Genomic DNA, 22,231 nt, shown 5'->3' on the forward strand with positions numbered 1-22,231 from the left:
CATTGTCATCACAGGAGATAGGAACATTTGTCTAATTAGCCAGGAGGGCAATTCACATGTCAGAGAATTATCTTTCCTCTGTGGGGGAGAAGCCAGAGACTCCATCAGTGTGAGTGGGAACCACCAGACTGCGGAGAAGTTACTAGAGAAGTTCCTCAAGGACCAGTCAGGTGAACAATCTTACTTAATACTTTCATTACTTACCTTGCACACATGCTAATGAAATTCGCTAAGGACACAAAGCTGCAAGGCATTGTCAATACAGAGGAGAGTCATGCAGTGCGAACTGAATGACCCTGAGGACTGCAGTATTAGAAATGGGATGAAATTTCACATACAATATCAAAGTCGTGCACTTAGGGAATGATAACAAGAATTCTGCTAAAACCCAGGAGCTCATCACTTGCAAAGAGAAGAGGAGAAAAGAATCCCATGGTGTATTAGCTAGTCACAAGATAATTACAAATCACTGTGTGATTTTTTTGGGAAAAAGGCAAATGAGTTTCTTGTACCCTATGATGTATTTGAAGAAAACAGAAAGAAACATTAGCACAAGTGCAATAGCTCTGTTCCAACTGTCAAATGTAGTGAACTTCAATAATTAGAAAATAATGGTGTTTTGAACTTGCTGGAGAAATGAACGCTATGGTGTGCACATGAATGCGTGTTAGAGGCCTTCTCTCCACTCATTCGCCTTCTCTCATGAAATTACACTGCAACCAAATGGACAAGTGATTAGGTTAACCTTCCCTTCCCAGTTATTTGTCATCCAGATCTGTTTCTTCATCTAGTTCATCATGTGACATCACAGAAGATGTATAGGCATATTTGGGAGGATAATGTGGGGTGCAGGAGCGTGGCTACTCAAGTCAGTTCTGCTGGCAAAAAAACCCTTTGTCCCGCTGCACAAGTCCAGCTGCCAAATGGCTGAAACTAGGCACAGAAATTTCTCACAGCCAGGTTGGTGATCACAGCTTTGAAACACCTGCCATTTCCTTATGGCCATAACAAGAAACCAATTAAAATCAAATTCATCAGCCTCTTTCTCTGCAGCTAGAACCTTCTCTTTGTTTCCTAAAGCAAACCATTTAATTTCAATATAAAATGACACTATTCACAAAGTATTAATCAGAGTAATTTATTCCCCTAAACTTCAGTTGTCCAGACTTTAGTAGGATAATAATAGGTTGAATTAACCCTTCTCAAGTGAATGCCCCATGAATGTCTCAGACTTTTTCATTATTTCCAAAGTACGCAGGATGCAGAATATACGTCCCTTGTGTCCCACAGGCATCCTTTTTCCTGTATGTATGTCATATATCCAAAGGCGCTGGAGCAGTTAAATCAACATGCTCCGCATTCTCTCTCAAAAGGCTGAAGGAAGTGCCATTGAGGACAGACTGGCTGCTCTCTCAATGCCCATGTCATATGCAAGGCATTTTGAAGTCTTCCAACACAAGAATAGCCGCCTTGTGTGTGACAGATAGAACTAGCTTTCAGGGCAAAGCCCCTGCCCCAGTTTTTCAGGCTGGTAAAGTCTATACGTAGCATTTTAGCCCCTGTCTTTAGGGGTGAAATACTGCAACATTTTTTTTGTCGTGATAAAAAAATTCAGTCTTAAAAAAAAAACCCCAACAACCCAGCACCACCTTACAAAAACAATCAAGTGATTTAAAGTAACTGGAGAGTCTCAGATGTTAGATTGTTGCAATCTGAAAGTTAATGGGGGAATCTGGGCATCATTGCGCTGAACAATCTCAGCTTAACTTCAAATGCTCTCCAAACTGTACTCTGCTGATTGTAAAGTGTGCTGCACTGAGTTATGTCCAATACTACATTCACTTCCAGGCTGAAGTGCTCTTGAAAATCTGGAAGTCTGAGGGAGTGCAGAGCTAAGTTATTTAAATGATCTGCTTCTCTTACAATTTGAAACAGCTCTTCAGTTTTGAAATGATTAGGGTCCCAAGCCTGTACCATTCCAGCTGATTTGAAATGATTCTAGTAGGGTCTTTTTAATATACAGTAAGTACTTCATTGTGAATATAGTCAAGCAGTGGCCTATTACAAGAGTTCTAGGTATTTGAAGCCAACTTAAAATTTAATATTAGGGGCTTAGGGGAAGGTTTGATTAGTTAATAGCTAACAATTACAGCTATCAGTCACTGACCATTCAGGTGACTCGGGCTTGTCCCATCAAAGAACTTCAGGCCCCCCAATTTTGCTTGGTCCCAAATGCTAGTATTCAATACCCCCCCTTAACTTCTGGGGTGCTGAATATCCTACAGCATCTATCCACTGCCCAGAACTAAGTCCTAAACACACAGATGATATAGACATCTACCTTCATGCCTAAAACCTGGCAGAATTGAAAAGGCAGGCAGAAATTTTCCTGCCAGTAGTTAACAGCTCACTGGGAAAGAGAGAGAGACTCTGAGAAGACCTCTAATTTATTACCTATAGGTAGGGAAGAGGCAACCTCATTAGTGTTCCTGGCTCCAGTAGCTGTGTAATACAGTACAGGAGGAGGGAGGCATCTCTTGTTGTTAGGGAGAACATTTCTTCAAATAGATGTGCTCTCTCTGGATCAGCAAATCTTTACGTGCTTCTTGAAAACTGGAAGTGCGTCAATGGCAGTCCTCTCCTGGAGTGCCTGGAGGCTGATGGCTCGAGTGTTCAGCTGTGTGCCACAGCTTTAAACACCTTGCAAAAGCAAGCTGTAACCCCAGACCTGCCACATGTGAGGCGGTGTTTGCCCACAAGCTGATAGAGAAAAAAGAACAACCTTTCTCCATCAGTGCTTTGTGAGAAAGAAGCAGTGCAAATAAGAAAGGTGGAGCTAAGCATCAGGGAAGCAGAAGGGTTGGAGTTTTTAGTACTAACTCTGTGTCAGTGCAGGGGTCCAGGACAGAGGTAGATCTTAAGGCATTTTCCTCCCTTTGACAGTCTTCTGCAGTGGTCTCTGTCCAGAGAGCAACTCCTCCTCTCCAGGTGCATACAAACAGAATTGCAACACTGAGCACCCCTCTGTGGTGCCTAAGTATGTTTGTAAATCAAGCTCTAAAAGTACCAATCTTCTTCTCTAAGTAAGGTGATAGAAATAAATCATGTAGAAGACTACCTTGGGAACTTCATGACACATTGACACATCTTAAGGGGCTGTTAAGCTCACATTCATTAATCACTTTGTGGTGTATTTTGTTGCCTTTCTGATGTCTTTTGAAACTTTGCTTTCTGTAAAATGCAAAATTGTGCATAAAATACACATTCTAAATGTCACAGGGACTGCTCAGAGTTGAAGTTCAACCATATCAACTGCTATTAACAATTGGAACCTGAAGGTACCAAAATGTAGCTGTGGTAAGACACAGCCCTTCTGTACCACGTTATCCAGAGGAATCATTGCAGATGACAGTAGCCTTAGTACAGCTGTGTCACCTAACTGATAGGAATTCTTATGCTTTTTAAAGGCTTATGCTTATAGGGTCCAACTGTCTATGTAATTTCCAGTCAATTTAGTATGTCCTCGCCACAGAGGTCTCCAAGTGTTAACATGACCAGAGGTAACCCATTTGTCTCAGATCCAGTCTCCTCCAGCTGAGACAGTAATACAAATCTTTAACAACTATCTTTCTGTTTTGGCCTTCTTGTCCTTTTTGTTTCAAGAACTTGTGTTTCATGTTAAAATGAACCGTGGAGAGAGGTGGTGATGAAATACAGTACTTTTGAAGATGAACATCAAATGCATTTCCCTGCAATTATTTGACATTTAACTTTCTGTGCGTATGATAAACAAACATCTGGTATTTATTTTAGAGGATGCAAGCGATTTTCTAAGTTACTGCATGCTATATGTCTGTGATCTGAGATAGGCAGCTGTCTCCAAAACTGAAATCTTGACATTTCATTTCCATGACCAGAGTTTCAGCTTTGACTAACAGTAGTATGTTGCTAGTTCTTTTTTTTGAAATTTTGTTCACTTTCATTCAGATTTAAAAGCATCTCTCTCCTGGAAAATGATGCCTTAGGGCCTTTTCCAAAAACACAGCCTTTGATAATTGCCTGTGCTGCAATGTGACCACCTTTACTCGTAAGTACAAGACTGGGAACAGACTTGCCTATAGGAATGGGCCCCTAACTTACAAGAAATGAGGAATATCTCAAGTGTGTATTTTTTTTCAGGAGAGAAAAAATCAATTTCTTTTCTGCAAGAGCATATTACAAGATACTAGCTGTTTCTACACATGAATTATTTCCTCTCTATTTATTCTGAAATATCTTTTAGCATCCAGGAAAAATATTTTTATTGCTGTCTTACTGTCTCCAAAAAATGTGGGTGGGTGACACATTTTCAAGACATAGATATGCAAGGGATAGCATACACATTTTATTAGAGACCAGTTAAGGAGAAGGAAAAAGAATAACATTTAGCTCTGCACAATGCATCATGTAGCAAATCTTAGCAAACTGCTGGATAAAGAACAACACACAACATACACGACTTGAAATTAATATCGCTGCTTCCTGTCATCATACATAACCATGTCATAGTATGGAAGACCTTATTTTCAGAATGAAAATCTATCTTGCTAAATAAAATACAGTCATTGAGGGAACTGTAGCGAGGGAGCAGTTTTACCAGCTTTTAACACTCCTACTGTAGGTCTGTTCAACAGCCTGAGAAAATAAAGGATAAAGTGCTGGAGTTTGATTAACAACAGGAAGCTTTTTGTTGTGGGCATCTCTTGTGGCTTGAAAAGCTGTATAATCCATCACTTGACACAACATACCAAAGTAAATATTTTTAGAGAACTGTGTCATTTCCCTAGATAGCATACAGTGCTCTGAGTCAGATTAACTGTTGTGACGCTTCACTGTTCTTCTGTCAAATATTTAATTAAGCAAGAGTTGATCTTTTTTATTAGGTGTTGCTGTTGATTTGTCCAATCATTCTCTCCCATGATGTATATACAACTATCATTTAATTCATTTATTTATTGAGCTTTAAGTAAAGAAGCTTATAATGCTAAGTAAAATGGCACAGGTTCTAGTAGAAATTCTGAAAATAGTCTAATTAATTTGGTTGTAAAATTACTTCCAAAAGTCTTCATCCTTGAAATGAGTAGTCATTACAAGAGCACAACTCCTTGATTAATGACAGAGTGTAAATATTCATCCTGGGTTTAAGTGAAAATAGTTCAGGCTGTAATCCATTTCAGATCTTTGTGCAAAATTCTCAGTGATATTTGTGGCAGCTCCATAAAGAAAGTGACGAGAAAATATTGCTGTTAGTAAGATCTCTCCTGAGTCACTGAAGTCTTTCTCATTGACCTTGACAGCAACATCCTTAAAGTCCCAGAAGAGAAAGCAGCTAATCACACGCTCAACTTCTAGTCTGTGCCTAACAACTGTCCTCAGTCAGTATGCTTTACTGAACTGATGCTTATGTGACTTGGCAAAAATGGGGAAGCATGAAAGAGAAGATGAGCAAACATTCATGCCAAAGAAATAGGAATGCTTGGCAGCAAAAAGGAAATGAACTTTCTTTAGCAGTTGAGATATTCCTCACAATCTTCACCTTCTGCCCAAATCCTTTTCTGCAGCAGAAAAACCATAAGTGTAAAGATTCCCCCCACTGAAAACAAGGAATAGGCTTGAAGGTTGTTATCGCATTCAGATACTGGTGCTGGGATTGAAGTATTGAGTACAGCAATTTTTTTTAGAAGAAGATCAGCCAGTTTCTACAAGAGAAAATTTAAGATAATGATGAAAAAGTATGACTGATGAACAGAAGAGAACCTCAGTCATCATTATGGGGCTGGTTCAGGAAGGAAAAGATGCAGAAAGTGTAAGAAAAATGAAATCAAGAAACAAAAAGGAGAAAAGACAAGAAAAAATGAAAGAAAGGGCCTCTGTGTCTCTGACAGAGGAAAGATAATGCTTGTGTGGGCTGTGTTGCATCTGGATTCATGGCACATTCTCCCACTCTTATGTTAATTTTTTTTTGCATAAATCAGAAGCAACTAATTAAAAAAGAAATATTTAATTCTGACATGTTCTTTGAACTGGTGTTCCATCTGGTTCTGTTTGAATAGTAAAATCTGCTGTAGTTGTAAAAATTGGCAAGCAGCACTCTGGTAAAGAGAAACAAAAGAGACTCAGTACAGCAGGTTAATACACTAGCATTTCAACTTGAGACATTTCCAGAATTCAGCAAACCAAATCGCTCCAGTATGGAAACTATAAAGATCAAATGTGAAAGAGAAATGCTGCGAGTGGGCCGGGAGAAGCAGGGCCACTGGTACACATTAACTCTGTGTGATATTTTAAATGTGAGACTTTGAAGGAGTTTGGTTTAAAAGCAAGGGCATTGCAATGCTCTCCTGAAATGGGCTCACTGTATTGTATGAAATGCATCCAGTGCACATGCAGTGATAGGGAACGATCCTTCTACCATTCATTTGCAAGCTCCACCTTATGCATTCATGTGGTGCTCTGATGTAACACGACCGTTATTCAGAAGACTCAGAAAATACCTTCTTAATTTATTTTTTTACTTGAAAACTACTTAAAACCTGAACATCAAGATACAATAAACTCTGATAACAAAGGGAGGAAAATGTAATCGTATTGGGATTTCTATAGACTCTGGGTCTAAGTAATCAGCATCTTATGCCATTCGAACCCTCTCTCTAGCAATGAAGAGAAAGGCTGATTAACTCCCAGTGCTTTAGAAAAAGATTGTTTTACATCTTGCAGGAGCATATCTTGCTGTGAAATATTACTTCTTTAAAATTAAAACCTTTGCTTTGGCACTACATTAACTTGCAAATGGATAACCTAAGACATGTACAATGACTTGGTCAAAAAAGGAGGAATGTGAATGGCCCCTTTCTCCAGCTAAGATACTTAGGAACCCTTGCTGAGCAATAAATGAGTCAGGAACGTAATACTTTTAATTAACGTTTTCTGAATACTTATTTGTAATTTACATTTAATTTTAAACCTGAGCTTAATCCTCTGATCTGGAATGAAGACAACTATTTAGTGCAGTTTGAATGTAACCTTCCCCAGTTTGTGTTAGAAACTATAGAAAAGGGAAACTCTATAGCAATACTTGCAGAACCACTCTTTTCTGAGAGAAGGACATAATTGTAGGACTTTTTTCCCCCTAAATGTACTGAGCAACTAATGCACAAATGACAAACAAGTAATCTAAAGCTTCTCTATCAGAGTGCTTCACATGTGAAAAATGGGGCTTTGGGTGGAAAACATTGAATTGTGCCTAATAAGTTCTTCTGTAGCTTTTTTTTTTTTTTTTTTTTTTTTTTGCCAGCTGCTGTCCTGTTAAAATCAGAGGGTACAGGCAGAAGGGCTTGATTTCTAATACATTTTGGTATTTTGAATGTAAGTACAATATTACACATGTGTAAACACAGAAATAACCTCTGTTTCTTCCTGTTTCGTAGCATACCTATGCTAATTGAGTAGGAAGCTGGTGAGGGGATGATATACTATGCAGAATTAAACCTCTGCTGTCTCAGACGGCACACCTTGATGGTGTAGATAGATCTGACTGTGCAAACACTGTGTTCAGCGCAAGTTCCACTGAAATCACTGGAATATGGTACTCTTAGATATTTTTGAAAGTTCAGGCTTTGGATTTTCTGTTAAAAATAGCAACAAAATGAGGAAAAAGTGCCAGTGTCTAAGATTTAATACTTTTTAAGCCTAATTTCACTGGCAATTGGAATAGGTGTATAACCTGTGTCACATAGAAATATATGTATTTTCTTGTGATCAGCTTTCTCATCTTGGAAAATCGGCACAGTCTCTTTAAATCAGTCAGTCAACCACAGAATTCTGCATTCATTTATTCTCTGTTAAATGGAACTGTCAGTTTTGTTGCACCAAAATTCGATTTTCTATTTCATACACATTGTGTATGATGATTTTAATTTACTACTGGGTCACCAAGCAAGTCACTGCTTTTTTAAAATATGAGTTTCTGCTACCTTCTAGAAAAATGTCGGGTAGCTGCAGTTAGGTGGTGTGGTGAGGGTACTGTAAATGTATGGTGGAAAAAGAGAGACAAAGACTATACATGCAAAGGTCATTTTGCTTTTTCCTTGGTATGTCCCTCATAGCTCTGAGTTTTTACACATGTATAGATTTTATACACATGTATAGATTAAATAATTCTGAGGCTGTGATTTGGAAGACCTGCTGTTGAGAACGGTGCTCTTGTCCCGTGCTGGAGGAGGAAGTGGGACAGCAGAAGGGATAGTGCAGGCCAGTGACTACCGAGACAACTTCCCCCGGTGCTAAAGCAAACCAGGGAGACTGGCTGCCCCCAGCTCTGTTCTTCTCTCAACAAAGACCGCTCAAACTCTGGCCATGGGATTTCATTTCCAGGGTTTCTTTGGCCAGTTAATGGTGCCTGGTTTGTTTACCCCCACCCTGCTTCCCTAAAAGTTGCTCTATCTTCAGCTATGTAAAGAGCAAAGCTATTGATTTTTAAGTGCTGTGGCTTTTTAAAATAAACACAGGATGTATTTTCTTATTTAAGCATATCATGAAAGGGGGGAACACTCCTACAGACAGTTAATTTTTATGGCCTGATAAGAGCATTTAAAAATTATTCTGTGCTATGTCAGCCTGTCAGCCCATAGCTTGAATTTAATACAATTTACAATGGAAGAGCCTGATCCTGTCTCTGTTAAGGCTGAAAGACACCTTAGTCTATAGTACAATAATCTATAACCTAAATATAGCCAGTTAAAATACATCCTGGTTTTATAAGTGATAGGACAAATCAATCTTTTCAGCAGCTTCAGAGGATCAACACCACAAATGAGTTTGGCCCAAAGTGTTCAACACAGGAGGCTGCAATGAAGAGAAAGACCAGACTACATAGGTACAGCTGGTTGGTGGAAGTTATGTGTAAACATTGCTTCTCTGATGAGAAGCCAGTTGTTCCTGAAAACAGAGGAACCGAACCTCAGCTTAATGTTTGGTCAACTGTGCTTTCTCTGCTAGTAGGTTTTATTTACCAGACAGCTATGGAGTTTACTCTGATGTCTTTTTAAAATCTTGAATGAAAACATTAGATGTAAAGCAAAAATGGAAGTATTTCCTTGTTGAAATATACCGTTTTTTTTTTCTTTCCTTGTTTTCTTTTTTTGTGAGAAGAAGAAAAATTGCTTTCTGAAGGGCAGGTATTTACCACTTGGAAGAAATCTCATTTATCCTTCCACTTTACCTATTTTGCTACTGCTGTGAAAATGTCACGTAATGGGCAGAACAGAATTAAAAAAAAAATCAGGATGACACAAGGACAGGGGAGGCAAATAATAGCTCAGCAACAGAAAATCTGGAGCACGGATGCTGGAATGGGGAAGGACCCACAGGACTCGTGAACTCTTCAGCTTTATACTACTGTGCAGGTGTGGAAAGAGTGAATAAAAATGCACAATCGTCTCTGCAAAGCACTCAGCAGCACACCTATCATCTCCAACCAAGGGCTGGCCCCATGAGAACAGAGACCTTTAGCTCAGTAACAACTCCGCTTATTATAACATGCCTCAGCTGTGCGTTCCTACCCAACGCTGTGTTTCTAGCCACTACCCTTAGTCACTTAACTTCTAGCCTTGAGCTCTACCTCACCTGCAGTTTGACACCTGCCTAGTCTTGCAGATTAATTTATTTCTGCTGGACTCAGAAAAATCTCCTTCTGAGATACCTTCTTTCATATCTGCAGAAAGTCCCAGCTGTGGTGGAGCAGATGTGCTGCAGTGCCTGGTAGCTGGGTGGGCAAGGCTGCCTCAGCCCCCATGGGGTCTGCAAGCCATCTGGGAGAGAACTCCCCTACCAAGCAGAATGGCACAAACAACTGATTTTTTGGCTTGATGGCAGTTTGAAAACCAGAAAACAATAACAAATGTTTTGAGTCAAGCCAAACATGTGAACCTGGTGAACGGAAGAAAAAGAAAGAGAGAGAAGCATAATTTTGTACAGAGTTTTTAAAGTGGCTTTAATTTCTGTGAAAGAAAGTAGAAGAAAAAGTTGTGATTTAAAAAAACCTGTGGTATTTAGTTTAAAAACATATTTAAAGGTTTTAATTTCTTTCCCTCCTGGAACCAACTAGTGAAAGTGAGATAAATTTACAAAATTATTTTAGTAGATGCTGAATCAGTGCTTTTGCTGGACACATTTTTAATTCGCTATCTCAGCTCTAAAGGGCCATCTGTCTTGCAGCCGTTGAGGGGATATAGGGCTGGACGGGAAAGTGGATGCATAAGTAATTACAGAGTTATATACAAACTACTCAGATCTCTGCATAATGGATCCCCTGAAAGAACTGAAACTATTATAATGATTAGGCTGGTAGTGGAGGCTCAGAGGGGCTCTGCTTCTGCTGCTCCTCCATATGTTGCACGCAGGATCGCTCAAAGCCACGCAGGACTCCCCTCTGTATTAGGGTTGATGCTGAAACATGTCAGAGGGAGGTAGAGAGGATTTTCTTCTAAACTGCATTTTGCACCTGCACTTCTGGAGCAATAAGGTTGCCAACGGTTTTCCACAGTTCTCTGAGCATCTCTTCAGCCTCCCCAGAGTGATAAATCTATGGCTGGGAACTTTCTGGTACTAAAATAGCTCTTAAAGCACTTTGAATAATCAAAAAAACCTTCATACTTCATAGGGCCCTTTTATTTCTCCCTCTCCCTCTTGTCTAATTTCAGTACTTGCCTTTGTGAAACTCTACCATTTATTCCCATGTCACAGTAAATAAAGGTATGAATGTATCCTGCTGGGTCAATTAACCCCAGTTCTACGCTATGTCATAGTCTGTACTGGCTGTGATTTCCAGAAAGGAATATTCTTTTGTCATTCTTTGCCCATGTGCAAAGTATGTTAAGACTGTAAGATAACTGTAACGCTTTTCTACACAAAGCTAACTGTGCGTTTTGTAATTTCTGGAGTGCAGTTATGAACTGTAAAATGACATGAACCAAATACATGTCTTGTATTCTAAAGTGGTAGAGAAGACAAAGGACTGACAGTTTTTGTGCTTTCATGTCAGTATGCTCCCTAATGATGGGCAAGCCCTGCCACAAAGCCTCTGAACTTCAGCTCTCAGGCAGTCCTTCAAAGGCTAGGAGAACTGGGAGGCTGAGGTTTCCCAGGTTTCATGTTATTCTGTGCAGTAATATGATGCACTTCACTGCAATATCAAACTCCAAAAGAAACAGAAATAATAAAAATAAAAATAACAGGCATTGTTGACTTGCACTTCCTTGAGCTTTCATGTGAAATATTTAGATAAGCTTGCTTGGTAAAGTCAACCTAAACAGTTGCCTGATGTAAGAATAAACCTGTTAATGAAACAAATCTTCTGTGCAGCAGCATATATAAAGACTGACTATATTTTTCAAGTGAATACCTGATAAGGAAATAAGCTACGAGACAGATGAAAGGCCAAGACACCAAATGATGAACGGCAATTATTTTCAGAAGTGCTACAGGAATAAATCTGTACTAATCTATATACCAGTTCACATCAGTGATGCATGCTCCTGGGTTTCGCTTACAAAGGAACAAATAATGAAGAATGTAGGTTACTGCAAATGTAAAGGAATGAAGACAAATGTGGAAGGAATATTCCACCTCAGAGGTCCCTTCTCATTCTGGTGAAGTAGTGTATACATAGAAGTGTTTTAAATCAATGGAAGTATATTTTCCTTGCATGGGAGAGTTAGTGTTAAGTAAACAACTGATATTTCAATCAGTGGAGGCGAGGGGGATCTCCCAGGTTGCTTTTTGAGGAGGCCTATTCTTACCTCTCTGGCCTTTCTCCAGGTCCCTAAATGCTGCAAGATGCATAGAGAGAATTTTGTGCCAGATCAGCTCATATTTCTAGGGCTGACCAGTCTAGAGGTCTAGAGAATTACTCTGTAAGGGTCGTAGGTGCCAAAGGAATGGGTGGGGGACAAGGTGGAGACGGTCAGGCAAAGGCCAGAGGGAGCGACCAGAGCTGCTCCCTGTGCCAACCTCTGACTCCAGCCGTTTCCATATGATACCAGATCTGGGCCCTGCTGAGAAACCCAGCAGTACAAATTTGGGCTAGATTAACCATTTATGTCATATTAGCCAGAACACATAATAAAGAGTTCATCTTAGCATACAGCCTTATGTCAGCTGCAGAATGACAGATAATACCCAATCCAGAACATAGAGTCTATTTATGTTAACTCCCTGTTAAACTTTTTTGAACAGATTTGAACTGACAGAGTGTGTTTATACCAGAGCAGTGCTTTTTGAGTTCTGGCTGCAAAGTTTTGACCTGATACTAGGATTCTTAAAGCTGGATTTATGGTTTTGTCCAACCCCAGCCACAATATGAACTGAGGATCTTGTGTTATTAACAAACATGTTTTGCTTTCTGGGCAAGCTGCAGGTCTTTCTCAGTGTTACAGGACAAGAGAAAAATTGTGCCACCCAGAAACCATCATCCAGCTTGGTGGGAGTGTAAAGGTTTGTGCTATATGCATTAGAAGAAACATTTTGATAGAAAACATACCAATTCTGCAGTAAAAGTACCCAGAAGGTGTTGTTCCTTGCGGGTTTGAAAACCCACACCATTATGAGGATTGATGATAGCACAGGTTCCCAGTGACCCTGGTAATAGGCAATCAGTCTCCCTTCAAAACCACACACACGTGGGTCTCAAGTGCCTTTAACCGACGGCACCTATCCAGCCAGGCACTCCTCCTGGAGCTTCTCCCGTGCCTGTACTGCCCTGGGGGGCTGCTGGCCACCACCCGTCAGGGCGTCCCCAAGGCGCAAGGACTTGCTGTGCATAGCAGCCCATGGGTCCTGCTCAAAGGTTTCAAAAATAAGATGCAAAAAGTTCCCTAAATATAAGGATTTTGCATGTTACTTTTTCAGATGAGTGTAAACGAAACTGCTGTTCTTAAAGGCAAACATTAAATCTACTCTGTAAAAACACAATTACTGCTGCCATGGCAGAAATCAGTCGTCCCTTTTGAAGGAATGCCTTGAAAATGTAATCATAAAATCCCTGCACGTTATGGATTTCATTAACATTGTACTCCCTTAGGATCCCCAATTGCACAATAACAGGAGTTCTTTAAATTTTAAATACCACAGACAGGAACAGTTTCACTAAAACCAGATGTGAAGCCCTTGCACTAGCCTTCTTACTGGTTCTGAGTACTGAAACTGGCTGGTAATTGATACCTATTAACATGTTTGTTGTTCAGATTACAGAAATGGAAACACTATACTATTTTTCCTGTGAAAGGATACATTAATGAGGGACAATGACTTATGTTGCAATGGCAGTTCCCTGCTCTTGATTAAATTAAGGGCTGTTTTTATTTTTTATTTTAAATTATGCTATTTCACACTGAAGGGCAGTCAAGTGTGTGAAATATAAGTGTAATAAACAAGTAGGCTGAGCTTAGGGTTGAGGAGCTAATAACATCCCATATGACAGTAAACTGACTTCATGCTTATTTTTGGCAGCCCTTGCCTCATGCATATCTTTATTCCATTCATATTAGAAAATCCACAGACTTTATTAATGTGTTTTTAAATAAGGAATTCAATCTGGAGTGACTCTGTTTCTGATTATGGAGTCACTCCAAATCTCAAGTTAGTCAAGCAATTTTAAAAAGCGTGTTTGAGTGTAAAAATAAAATGGAGAAAGTACTGTGCAGATTTTGAATCTAAGGTTTGACATTGATTTCAGACTAAATAAGGAAAGGAATGGACAGACAGCTTTCAGTTAGCAGAGCCGGGTAAGCAGGCGGCACTCGAATGAACTCTGGAGTTAGTACCTTGTAAGCCACAAAGGAGCAATCTAGTTTTTCCATCAAAGAATGGGTTCCACGTCCACAGATGGAATTCATGCAAATCCATTACTAACAACAAGCCAACACTATTTTCCTAATTCTTTGCAGTGAAATGGTCCAAAAGACGTCAACACCTCAAAGGAGACAATCATATCGCATGCCCTCTAGACGTCCTCTGTAGATACCAATCTCCCTTTGCTGATACTTAACTGAGGGTTTCTGTTTCTTTTGTCTTAGCAAAAACATTAACCTTGAAGGGAGGGGTAAAAGGAAGGGAAAGGAGAACTATAATATTTTCCCTATACAAAAAAATTATACACTAAGGAAATTAGGATTTGGAGCTGAATTTTCAAGCTGCTTTGCCCATGTATGATTGTACATATCTCATATATATGTCATAGCTGCATATGCATATTAGCAGTTCAAAGGCAGACATCACTACTTAACCAGCTGCCGTGCATGTGCAGGTATGGAAACCTGCAATTGTGAAAAGATTAATGAATACTGATATGCACAAAATCTTTGTCTCTCAGACAAGGGCATATAGGCTGAAATTATCACTTTAAAAGTTCCAACTTCAGCATTGCTGTATCCTTCAGGCTGTTTTTTGCTGTTGAATATTTTCTAGAGTTCTTGCACTGTGCAAGAAAAATACATTTACGCTGTACTGCACAAAAGCAAATACTTCACATAAATGACTAGTTTACAATAGCATACAGAACAAAACAGAACAGTGACCTCAGTCCTTCATACACAAGTGTCTTCCTCCTTTTATTAAATATGATTTTTTTTAAACAGGTAATTTCAGAGTATTTTATTAGTTGCATGTCCTTGGTTGGTTGTCTGTAAACTCTTATGGGGATGAACATCTGTTCCTGGGGATATTTGTACAGAGAAAACATGGGATTTCCATATTTTATCCAGATGCAAACTCGCAACATGTGCTTACTGCCAATGGCATCAAGCCTTTGTGGAAGATGGCGGTTCACATGTGCAAGGACCCTGCTATTGAGCTGTATGATGCACTTAGCACCTGCCTTAAGATTGTCAATTAAGTTTAACAGGAAAACATTTAGAACACATTTGGAAGTTTGAATTAGCAATGTTAGTATTGAATTAAACCATAATAAATAAGTATAAGAGTTAATATCCTCCTGACCAAACAGAACCAAAGATGAGTTAAACTGTTGTACCTTGTGAAAAGCCAGGGGATGGCATACTCAATCTCCAAACTAGCTCGGTTTCTTCTGCTGTGTAGGTTGAGTGGTAGAAAGGATTAACAGTTCTTCTGCAACACGTGTTAAGCACAACTATTCAACGCAATGAATCTTCAAGCAAGACTTTGTAGGCTCAGTCTTAGAAACAAGACCCAGCTCTGCAGCGATGGCACGGCGGCTACAGCCTAGTTGTTCTGTCATGAAGTCTGCCTTGGGGGTGCCGGTCCCTCTGCATGGGCCCTGGGCAGTGGAGGAGATGCCCTAGGGCTAGACTGCTCAGGGAAATGGTTCATGCTGCCTTTTTCCAAACCAGGGATTGGGCAAAGTAGGTGTGAGCTTTGGTGTGAGCAGTACAGCATACAAATAACCACCAACTTCTTGGCTGATGTGGTAGCTGGAGGCAGCGTAAAGCTGCTAAAAATTGCACTCAGTGGTTGTTTCAGCCCCTGAGCACCCTGGTTTATGGCAGAAGACAAGGGAGGCTGAGAAATTCATAGGCAGGAGGCCTGAAGTACCCTGAGCTGTTTTAAGCATAAACCCAAGAGTAGCTTGGATTCTGTTATGTGTTTGTTATTAAAAAAGTTAATGGTTAAAAAAAGTCCTTTGAAACTTCTCAGAAAGATCTAGTTCTAAGTGAAAGGATTAAGCTATATGTATATGTACGTAGTCATCATAACTTAATAAAGTTAATAAGCACACAGAACACATGAATGAGATTTGACTAGCTCTCTTGTTTTGATTATCCAGTCATAAATGTGTAAGTGACAGCAGAAAAGAAGGAAATAAAGAAAAAGTGGTGGCCCTCTGGCCAGATGAAACAGATGGAATTTGATTCTGATGCATTCCACCCCTATTCCATGTGCATTCCATGGATTGCAAGTGGCAATGATTAATAACAAGCCTCGCACTTAGATAAGGATGGGGAGATTTTAACGTTTATTCCTAGGTAAGGAAAAAGGATCAACAGGATTTTTTTGGCCACTCTGAAGTCTAATTAGCTCCATCATACACTATTACCAAGTTGCCAAGAGCTCAGGATATGTTGGGGCCCCTAAGCAGGACACCTGAGAGTCCCATTGTGTGACAAGGATCAGAAATGAAAGATTTCCCCCTCTTTCTTCCCTTTACTAACTACAACTCAACATGTTTTTAAGCTTTCTTGCAGACAGCAAACCTCACAGGAAACACCAATGCGAACATTCGTATTGACGGCTAATAAGGCATTGTTTTTATATGTCAGTTAGTAATTTCCTATAGAAAACAACAGAAGCAGGAGGAATGTTTCAGCTATATGAACAAGTTTTCGATATTAGTAATATTGATCTAATATGCTCAAGTCTTTGTCTTAGCTTTTGCCAACAAAAATAGAATCTAGTTTACAACTAAGAAGTGTAAGTCAACATACTATTAAGACTATTTTTTTCACCTGATGATATTAATACTTGCCTGCTAGTATAGATTATTTGTATATAGTAATTCATATGAAGAAATTTAACCTGTCCAGGAATCATGTGCCATTAAGCTATGGACCTGATAACAAATAGCAAACAAGCCCAAGAAGACTGACTGAACTCAACGGAGTCTTTTTGTGGCAACAAATGTTTGCACGATTTCTCCTGTATTAACAGAGCAAAGCTGAGGCAGCCAATCTTGCTAACGAATGTTGTGTTTAAGGATGTGGAAGAATAGACACTAGACAGAGACCACCAAACTAATTTCATGTGAAACATATTCTAGAAGGGACATAGGTCTTCTGAGGTGAAATCTGAGTGCATGAAAACACCATGCCGTATTAATGCTTAACTGTAATCAGCTAGAGACATAGCACATGCTCAGTTTACTGGGACATTCCACTTTAAGTGCATGTTAAACTAATATTGACTTTTCCACTAAACCAAAATCTCTGTTATTTGTGCCCAGAAGACTGAAAAAACAATAGATGTGGGAAGCAGAAGAATTAATCTTCCTGACCTTTTCTTTTTTTATACCTTTGGGAGTCAGGCTTTTTTTGTGTGTCTAATAGAGAACGTGAGCTGTTCACTTGCAATGATTCTTAGATTATGTAGAAGTACTGTACTGTGTTATTTTTTTTCTTTCTTTTGCATTCTCCACATTCAATAAACTCCACAGAGTATTATTAATAATATCTTTAAAATGTTATCTTTTTACCTGTATCCATTCTCTGATAGAATCTTCCCCTGGGGTCCATCCATTCTCAGGGTAATTTAGCCGGGATCTTTCTGAAGACCAGATAGCGCTGTACTGGGAGGAGACAGTGATTTGATCAGAGTGAATTTCTCCTGACTCCATACCTAGTGGTTCCATGCACTGGAAATCTGAAGAAAAATAAATTACCATCATTATTATGGTCAGCTTTTTGATCTAGACTTTGAATAATGAGAACGTTTTCCTGCTTTGAATATGAATATCTAAAGAATTTATTTTTATGTGACTTTGAATTCTTTAGTAACTTTAAGTGAGGCAGTATTGGACTTATGGTCTCATTCTTAATACTGTCATTCGAGTTGCCATGGCAATTCCTGCAATAATAATGCTATACAAATATTTTTAGCCCAGCATTGTAGCCATTTCAATGTAGGACAATAGAATTCTCTTTTCTAGGGTAGCACAGGCACTTCTGTGGATTCATAATATAAAGCAACGTATGTTCAACTCATAATTATGCATAAAGCCAGGAAAGACAAACCAGATGACTGTAAAAAATAATTTTATTTTAAAACTAGTTACTGCAGTATAAAAAGTATAAAATGCTTTAAAAATATTATTAAAATTCTAGCCATTCTCTTTGGATCCTGGACACTGGAAAGAAACAGATCAACAGAATTTGAATCCAGGTCAGAAGTTTATTGACCTAAGGGAATTGCTACCTCTTCTGTAACGTGCTGTATTTTAAATGAGTTGATTGTCTCTATTCAATCTCTTTTTGTTGACAAAAAAATTACCTAGATAATTTAAAATCAGTCGACACCCCAGTCGTTATATTGAGTTCACAGGCTGATAGGACATGGAGACTAAATTATTCTCTCTTCAAAAAATAAAGGCTCCAACCCCCAGTGAAGCAAGAGCGGATGGTGATGTTAGGCGGATCCTCACACCCAGCTGCTCATGCAACCCCCTGTCATAAATTTACCAACCCTTGCAAGGGCATGAGAAAATAACATGTGGCTATGCTTCTGTTCAGGGACTTCATAGTATATAAATGTAATTCATTCCTTCATTAACAGTTTAAGGTAAAATACCAGTGTGTGATGCAGAGGCCCTGACATTTGGGTACACACTTCTTTTTATCATACCTTCTCTGGAGCTGACACATCTCTAACAGAGAGGTGGGTGCTGAGCTAGAGGTTTCAAAGTCAGTGAGTTGGAAAAATGAGCTTTTAATAAGCAGAGTTCTGATTTTTCAATGAATATTAGAATATTCTGAAAAAAAAAAAAGTTTTAAACTTTTACCTGGGAACCAAAAACTTCTTCTCAGAAATGCTATCAGGGTGTCTCATAGAGTTGTAGTTAGGGTGCCCCATAATAGAATTATCAAACTTGTTGCCAAACTGCCTTTCCCATGGCGTACCACCCTTTCCCCCATTTCTGTGTTGCTTCAGTGTATTAGGGGCCTTGGGTGAAGTACTGAAGCTGAATTACATTAGGGTTAGACTCAAAGTAAATTAACTTCTGCTTGGAATCAGAAGGAGAGTTATAAGCCACTACAAAGAACACAAGACATGCTAGGTGGCAGTTGCATTAAAATATCTGAAAAGTAGGTGTCTAGGTCTAGACATGTCGGCTTTCCATGTACCTCCTGGGGAAATCTCACATATCTGAGATAAGTAGGCTGAGTTGTACTCTGGAGGTGACCCTCTCTGTATTGACAACTCAAAGAGCAAGGGTGACTCAAATTAAGTGAGAGGAATCATTCTGCTGTCTAAGCCTGCATCCTAGAAAATGTTTCCTCTTATCATCCAAAAGGGTTTTCACACACACTAACTTCTCCTGTTCTGTTGTCCTGTGTTTAAGAACTGAAGGTATCCCAGCATAGCAGATAGTATTAATTCTGGCTCTAGTGTAATGATGCCTCTACAGCTCAAGGAGGATGACTGTGGAGGAAATGGAACTTGGGGACCCAAGTTGCCTGTGCTAGCTAATGAAGAGGTAGGAGCAGCGCCTACATAAGAAGAAGCCAAACCAGCTGGAGGTACAATCTGAGAGAGATGGAGGAGGATGCTTCCCATCCACAGAGGCTAGGTATGTCCCATTCCCTCTTCCTGGTTATGCATGTACAAGAAAGCTATTAAAGAGGCAAGGGGGAGAAGAGAGGTGGGGAATAACGAGGATAATTTCAGTTTACTCATTTTTCTTTTGTTCCTTTTTTGACTAAACAGGTACATAAAATCTGGGTGAATCTGCTCAAAACTCAGTCACAGAAAGGAGAGTTTGATTTAAAGTGTGTGTTTTATCACTGAGCAAAGCAAGGAAATCTGCAAGGACATGGTGTAACACAGCCTGTTATTCTCCTGTGTCTCCCTCACTTAGTTTCATTCTCTGTCCAAGGGCTAAGCATTAAAATGAGGCAACTGGGAAAAAAATACGAGACAGAGAACAAAGCTTAGATAGCTTATGAAATGGTTTAACAAGAGCACATATATTAAATGGGTTCTTTTTATTCTAGAAATCGATCATCAAAGCTTATTCCATGTAATAAAAGAAGGCTTTGGATAGTGCATTCATTGTTCATGTTTCATTGTTTTAATGCAAGTGTTCAACTGCTCTGCATTCCTGCGTTTCCTTGGTCAGCACAGTTTTTCACAATAATTATCCCAACTTCCTGGCAATACTGCAGAATAAAACTGTAAGGAGAAATCTGCTTCTTGCACTGCTTTTCAAAGGGCAGCTGTTCTTTAAAAAAAAAAAAAAAAAAAGGCAAAACAGAACCAACCCTTCCCCACCATCTTATTTATTTAAGGTTTCTTTAAAGTTTCATGCAACACCTGGTGTGCAAGAGACATAACAGAATATTTTCCAAGAAGCTCTGCAGGATAGATAAATACTGACCTTCTGATACACTGCTCTGTGACACGCTGTAGTTTGCTGAGAATCCCTCTTTTGCTATTGCACTGTCAGTGTAAAATACCATTGAAAGAATTCCTGTTGAAGACCGGACACGTCCTGGGTTGTTCTGCCCACAATAACGCCCTATGTGCGGGCCAACTGCAAAGAGACAGGATATAATAGTAAACTACCAGTTCTACAACAATAGATGCCACTACAATAGCCTCTGAAGGAGAGTCCCTCAGCAGGAAATAGTGAACCTCTACAACAGTGCAAAATCACAATCTCATCAATAACATAGCAATGAACAATAAATTGCTTATCCTACCCTAGTAATCTTACTTCTAAAATGTTCCAGATAGCACTCCATAAACCTCTGAAAATGTAAAGAACCAGGATTTCAAAAAGTGTACTTTAAAATGTGCAGAGGGGGGAACAATGCACAAAATTACATGCACAAAACACCAAAAGTATTTTCCAAAGTGTGACTGAAGCACCTATTTATGACAAGGACATCTGAATGGCCTGATTTGCCCACCCGGTCTACAAGATGCTCTGGGAATAGGAGTTCAAACAGCACCTTCCAGGTTTTATGCTCAATACTGCAGATAATCTGTTCATTTTACAGCAAACTTAGAAAAACAGTTTTGCACTCTTATTGAGGCTATGACCAATGACTCTTTATGCCCTCCTATTTAGGCTTTCAGCACAGCCTCATAGATCTTTTGCCCATATGCTCAATATTAAAGAATACTATAAAAGAATTCAAGAGGAAAATCTTAATCCTTTCAAAAGAGCAAGGATTTCTTAAGTATATCTCCATGTCACAGAACCACACTCATACGCACATACATGATCTCTCTTAGTATTAATAATGTATAAACCAGTTTATGATATTTTTCTGGATTTCCTGTGCAGTGAGATAATCTTTTTCCTTAATTAAGCTACTCAATTCACAACCAACATATGTGGCCTTCTAGCACTTGAGCATTCCCTACAGATAGGTCCCTAGGCTGTTGAATAGTGGTACATCTGTGCTTACAAACAATAAGAAAAGATAATGTTAAAGCCCATCCATGGAGTCAATCATGAAAATAATCACAAGACGTCATTCTAATGCTTACACCACTGGCTTTTCAGGTCTAAATTAACACCTTGTCATTTCTCTAGGAAGTCCATTTCACTTTCAGTTTAAAATATAAAATGTTTATATATCCTAATTATTCACAGTTCAAAGAAAATCCTCAGCTAACATAATTTTGTAGTCATTTATTGGCATTTTCCAACAAGTAAAACAGTTCCAGCTTGGAATAACTTTATTATGTAAGCTACACATTTCTGTAAGGCCCTAGAGTTGCCAGAAAGAGGGAGCTCAGATGTTAGAGCTCTTGCTGCCAGCATGTGCTTTTCTATCCATATTCTGGCCATAGTTAGTCTTCAGTTGCCTTGGCAATCCCATGGCATTTAAAATACCTGCCAGTTCAACCCTTTTCCACCAGGGTTGTTCAATGAAGTATTGACAGAATGAAACACCCTGTGGAAGATAAAGTTGAATTCTTCCTCATCCTAGAAATTATTAAAGCTTTGCAGTTTTATTATTTGGAGTGAGAAAGTTGTTTTAGACTGTTATCATTAGTGGCTTTTTAAAAACACAAAATAATGCCCCCACTCCAATTGCTGCAGGTTTTCTTTTCTTTTCTTTTGTATTTTCTATGTGCAAACAGCTCTAATCCTGTTCTTTCCTGCGATGGTTTTCAACATTATAGCTGCTGATGTTGCTCTGAACTGCAAGAAAATAAGGAGGATAAGGCCACCATGTTATGGCACTCTGAGCCTCCCTCCTCCCATTTCCTGTAGGGAAGTCGCTTTGAAATGACAAACAGAAGAGAACTTTGTTTAAAGCAGACAGGCTTTAAGATTCCTCATGACTCACTGTTTTATAATTTTTAAGACATATTTAGTGATTCTGCATTTCAGTCTTCTACAGATTGGCCCTGTTATCAGAGTACTATTCCCTTTGCTAGCTATGTAGATGCAAGAGCCAAAAACTTGCAGAATATGACACAAAGAGGTATT

At 39.2% G+C, this 22,231-nt stretch overlaps 1 protein-coding gene across 4 annotated transcripts in view; it reads right to left on the reverse strand.

Annotated features, from left to right (window-relative positions):
• The window catches only part of NRP1 (neuropilin 1), a 113,663-nt gene that overhangs the window by 34,097 nt on the left and 57,335 nt on the right, over positions 1–22,231 (reverse strand). For all 4 annotated transcript variants that reach the window (XM_074867543.1, XM_074867553.1, XM_074867533.1 and 1 more), the window contains exons 6-7: positions 20,159–20,314; positions 17,261–17,427 (exon numbers count right to left, since the gene is read on the reverse strand). In XM_074867543.1, the coding sequence (XP_074723644.1) occupies positions 17,261–17,427; positions 20,159–20,314 (323 nt within the window). The remainder of the gene's footprint in view (positions 1–17,260; positions 17,428–20,158; positions 20,315–22,231) is intronic.

The sequence above is a fragment of the Strix uralensis genome, chromosome 1 (assembly GCF_047716275.1).
Source record: "Strix uralensis isolate ZFMK-TIS-50842 chromosome 1, bStrUra1, whole genome shotgun sequence".
In the NCBI taxonomy this organism is placed as follows: Eukaryota; Metazoa; Chordata; class Aves; order Strigiformes; family Strigidae; genus Strix; species Strix uralensis.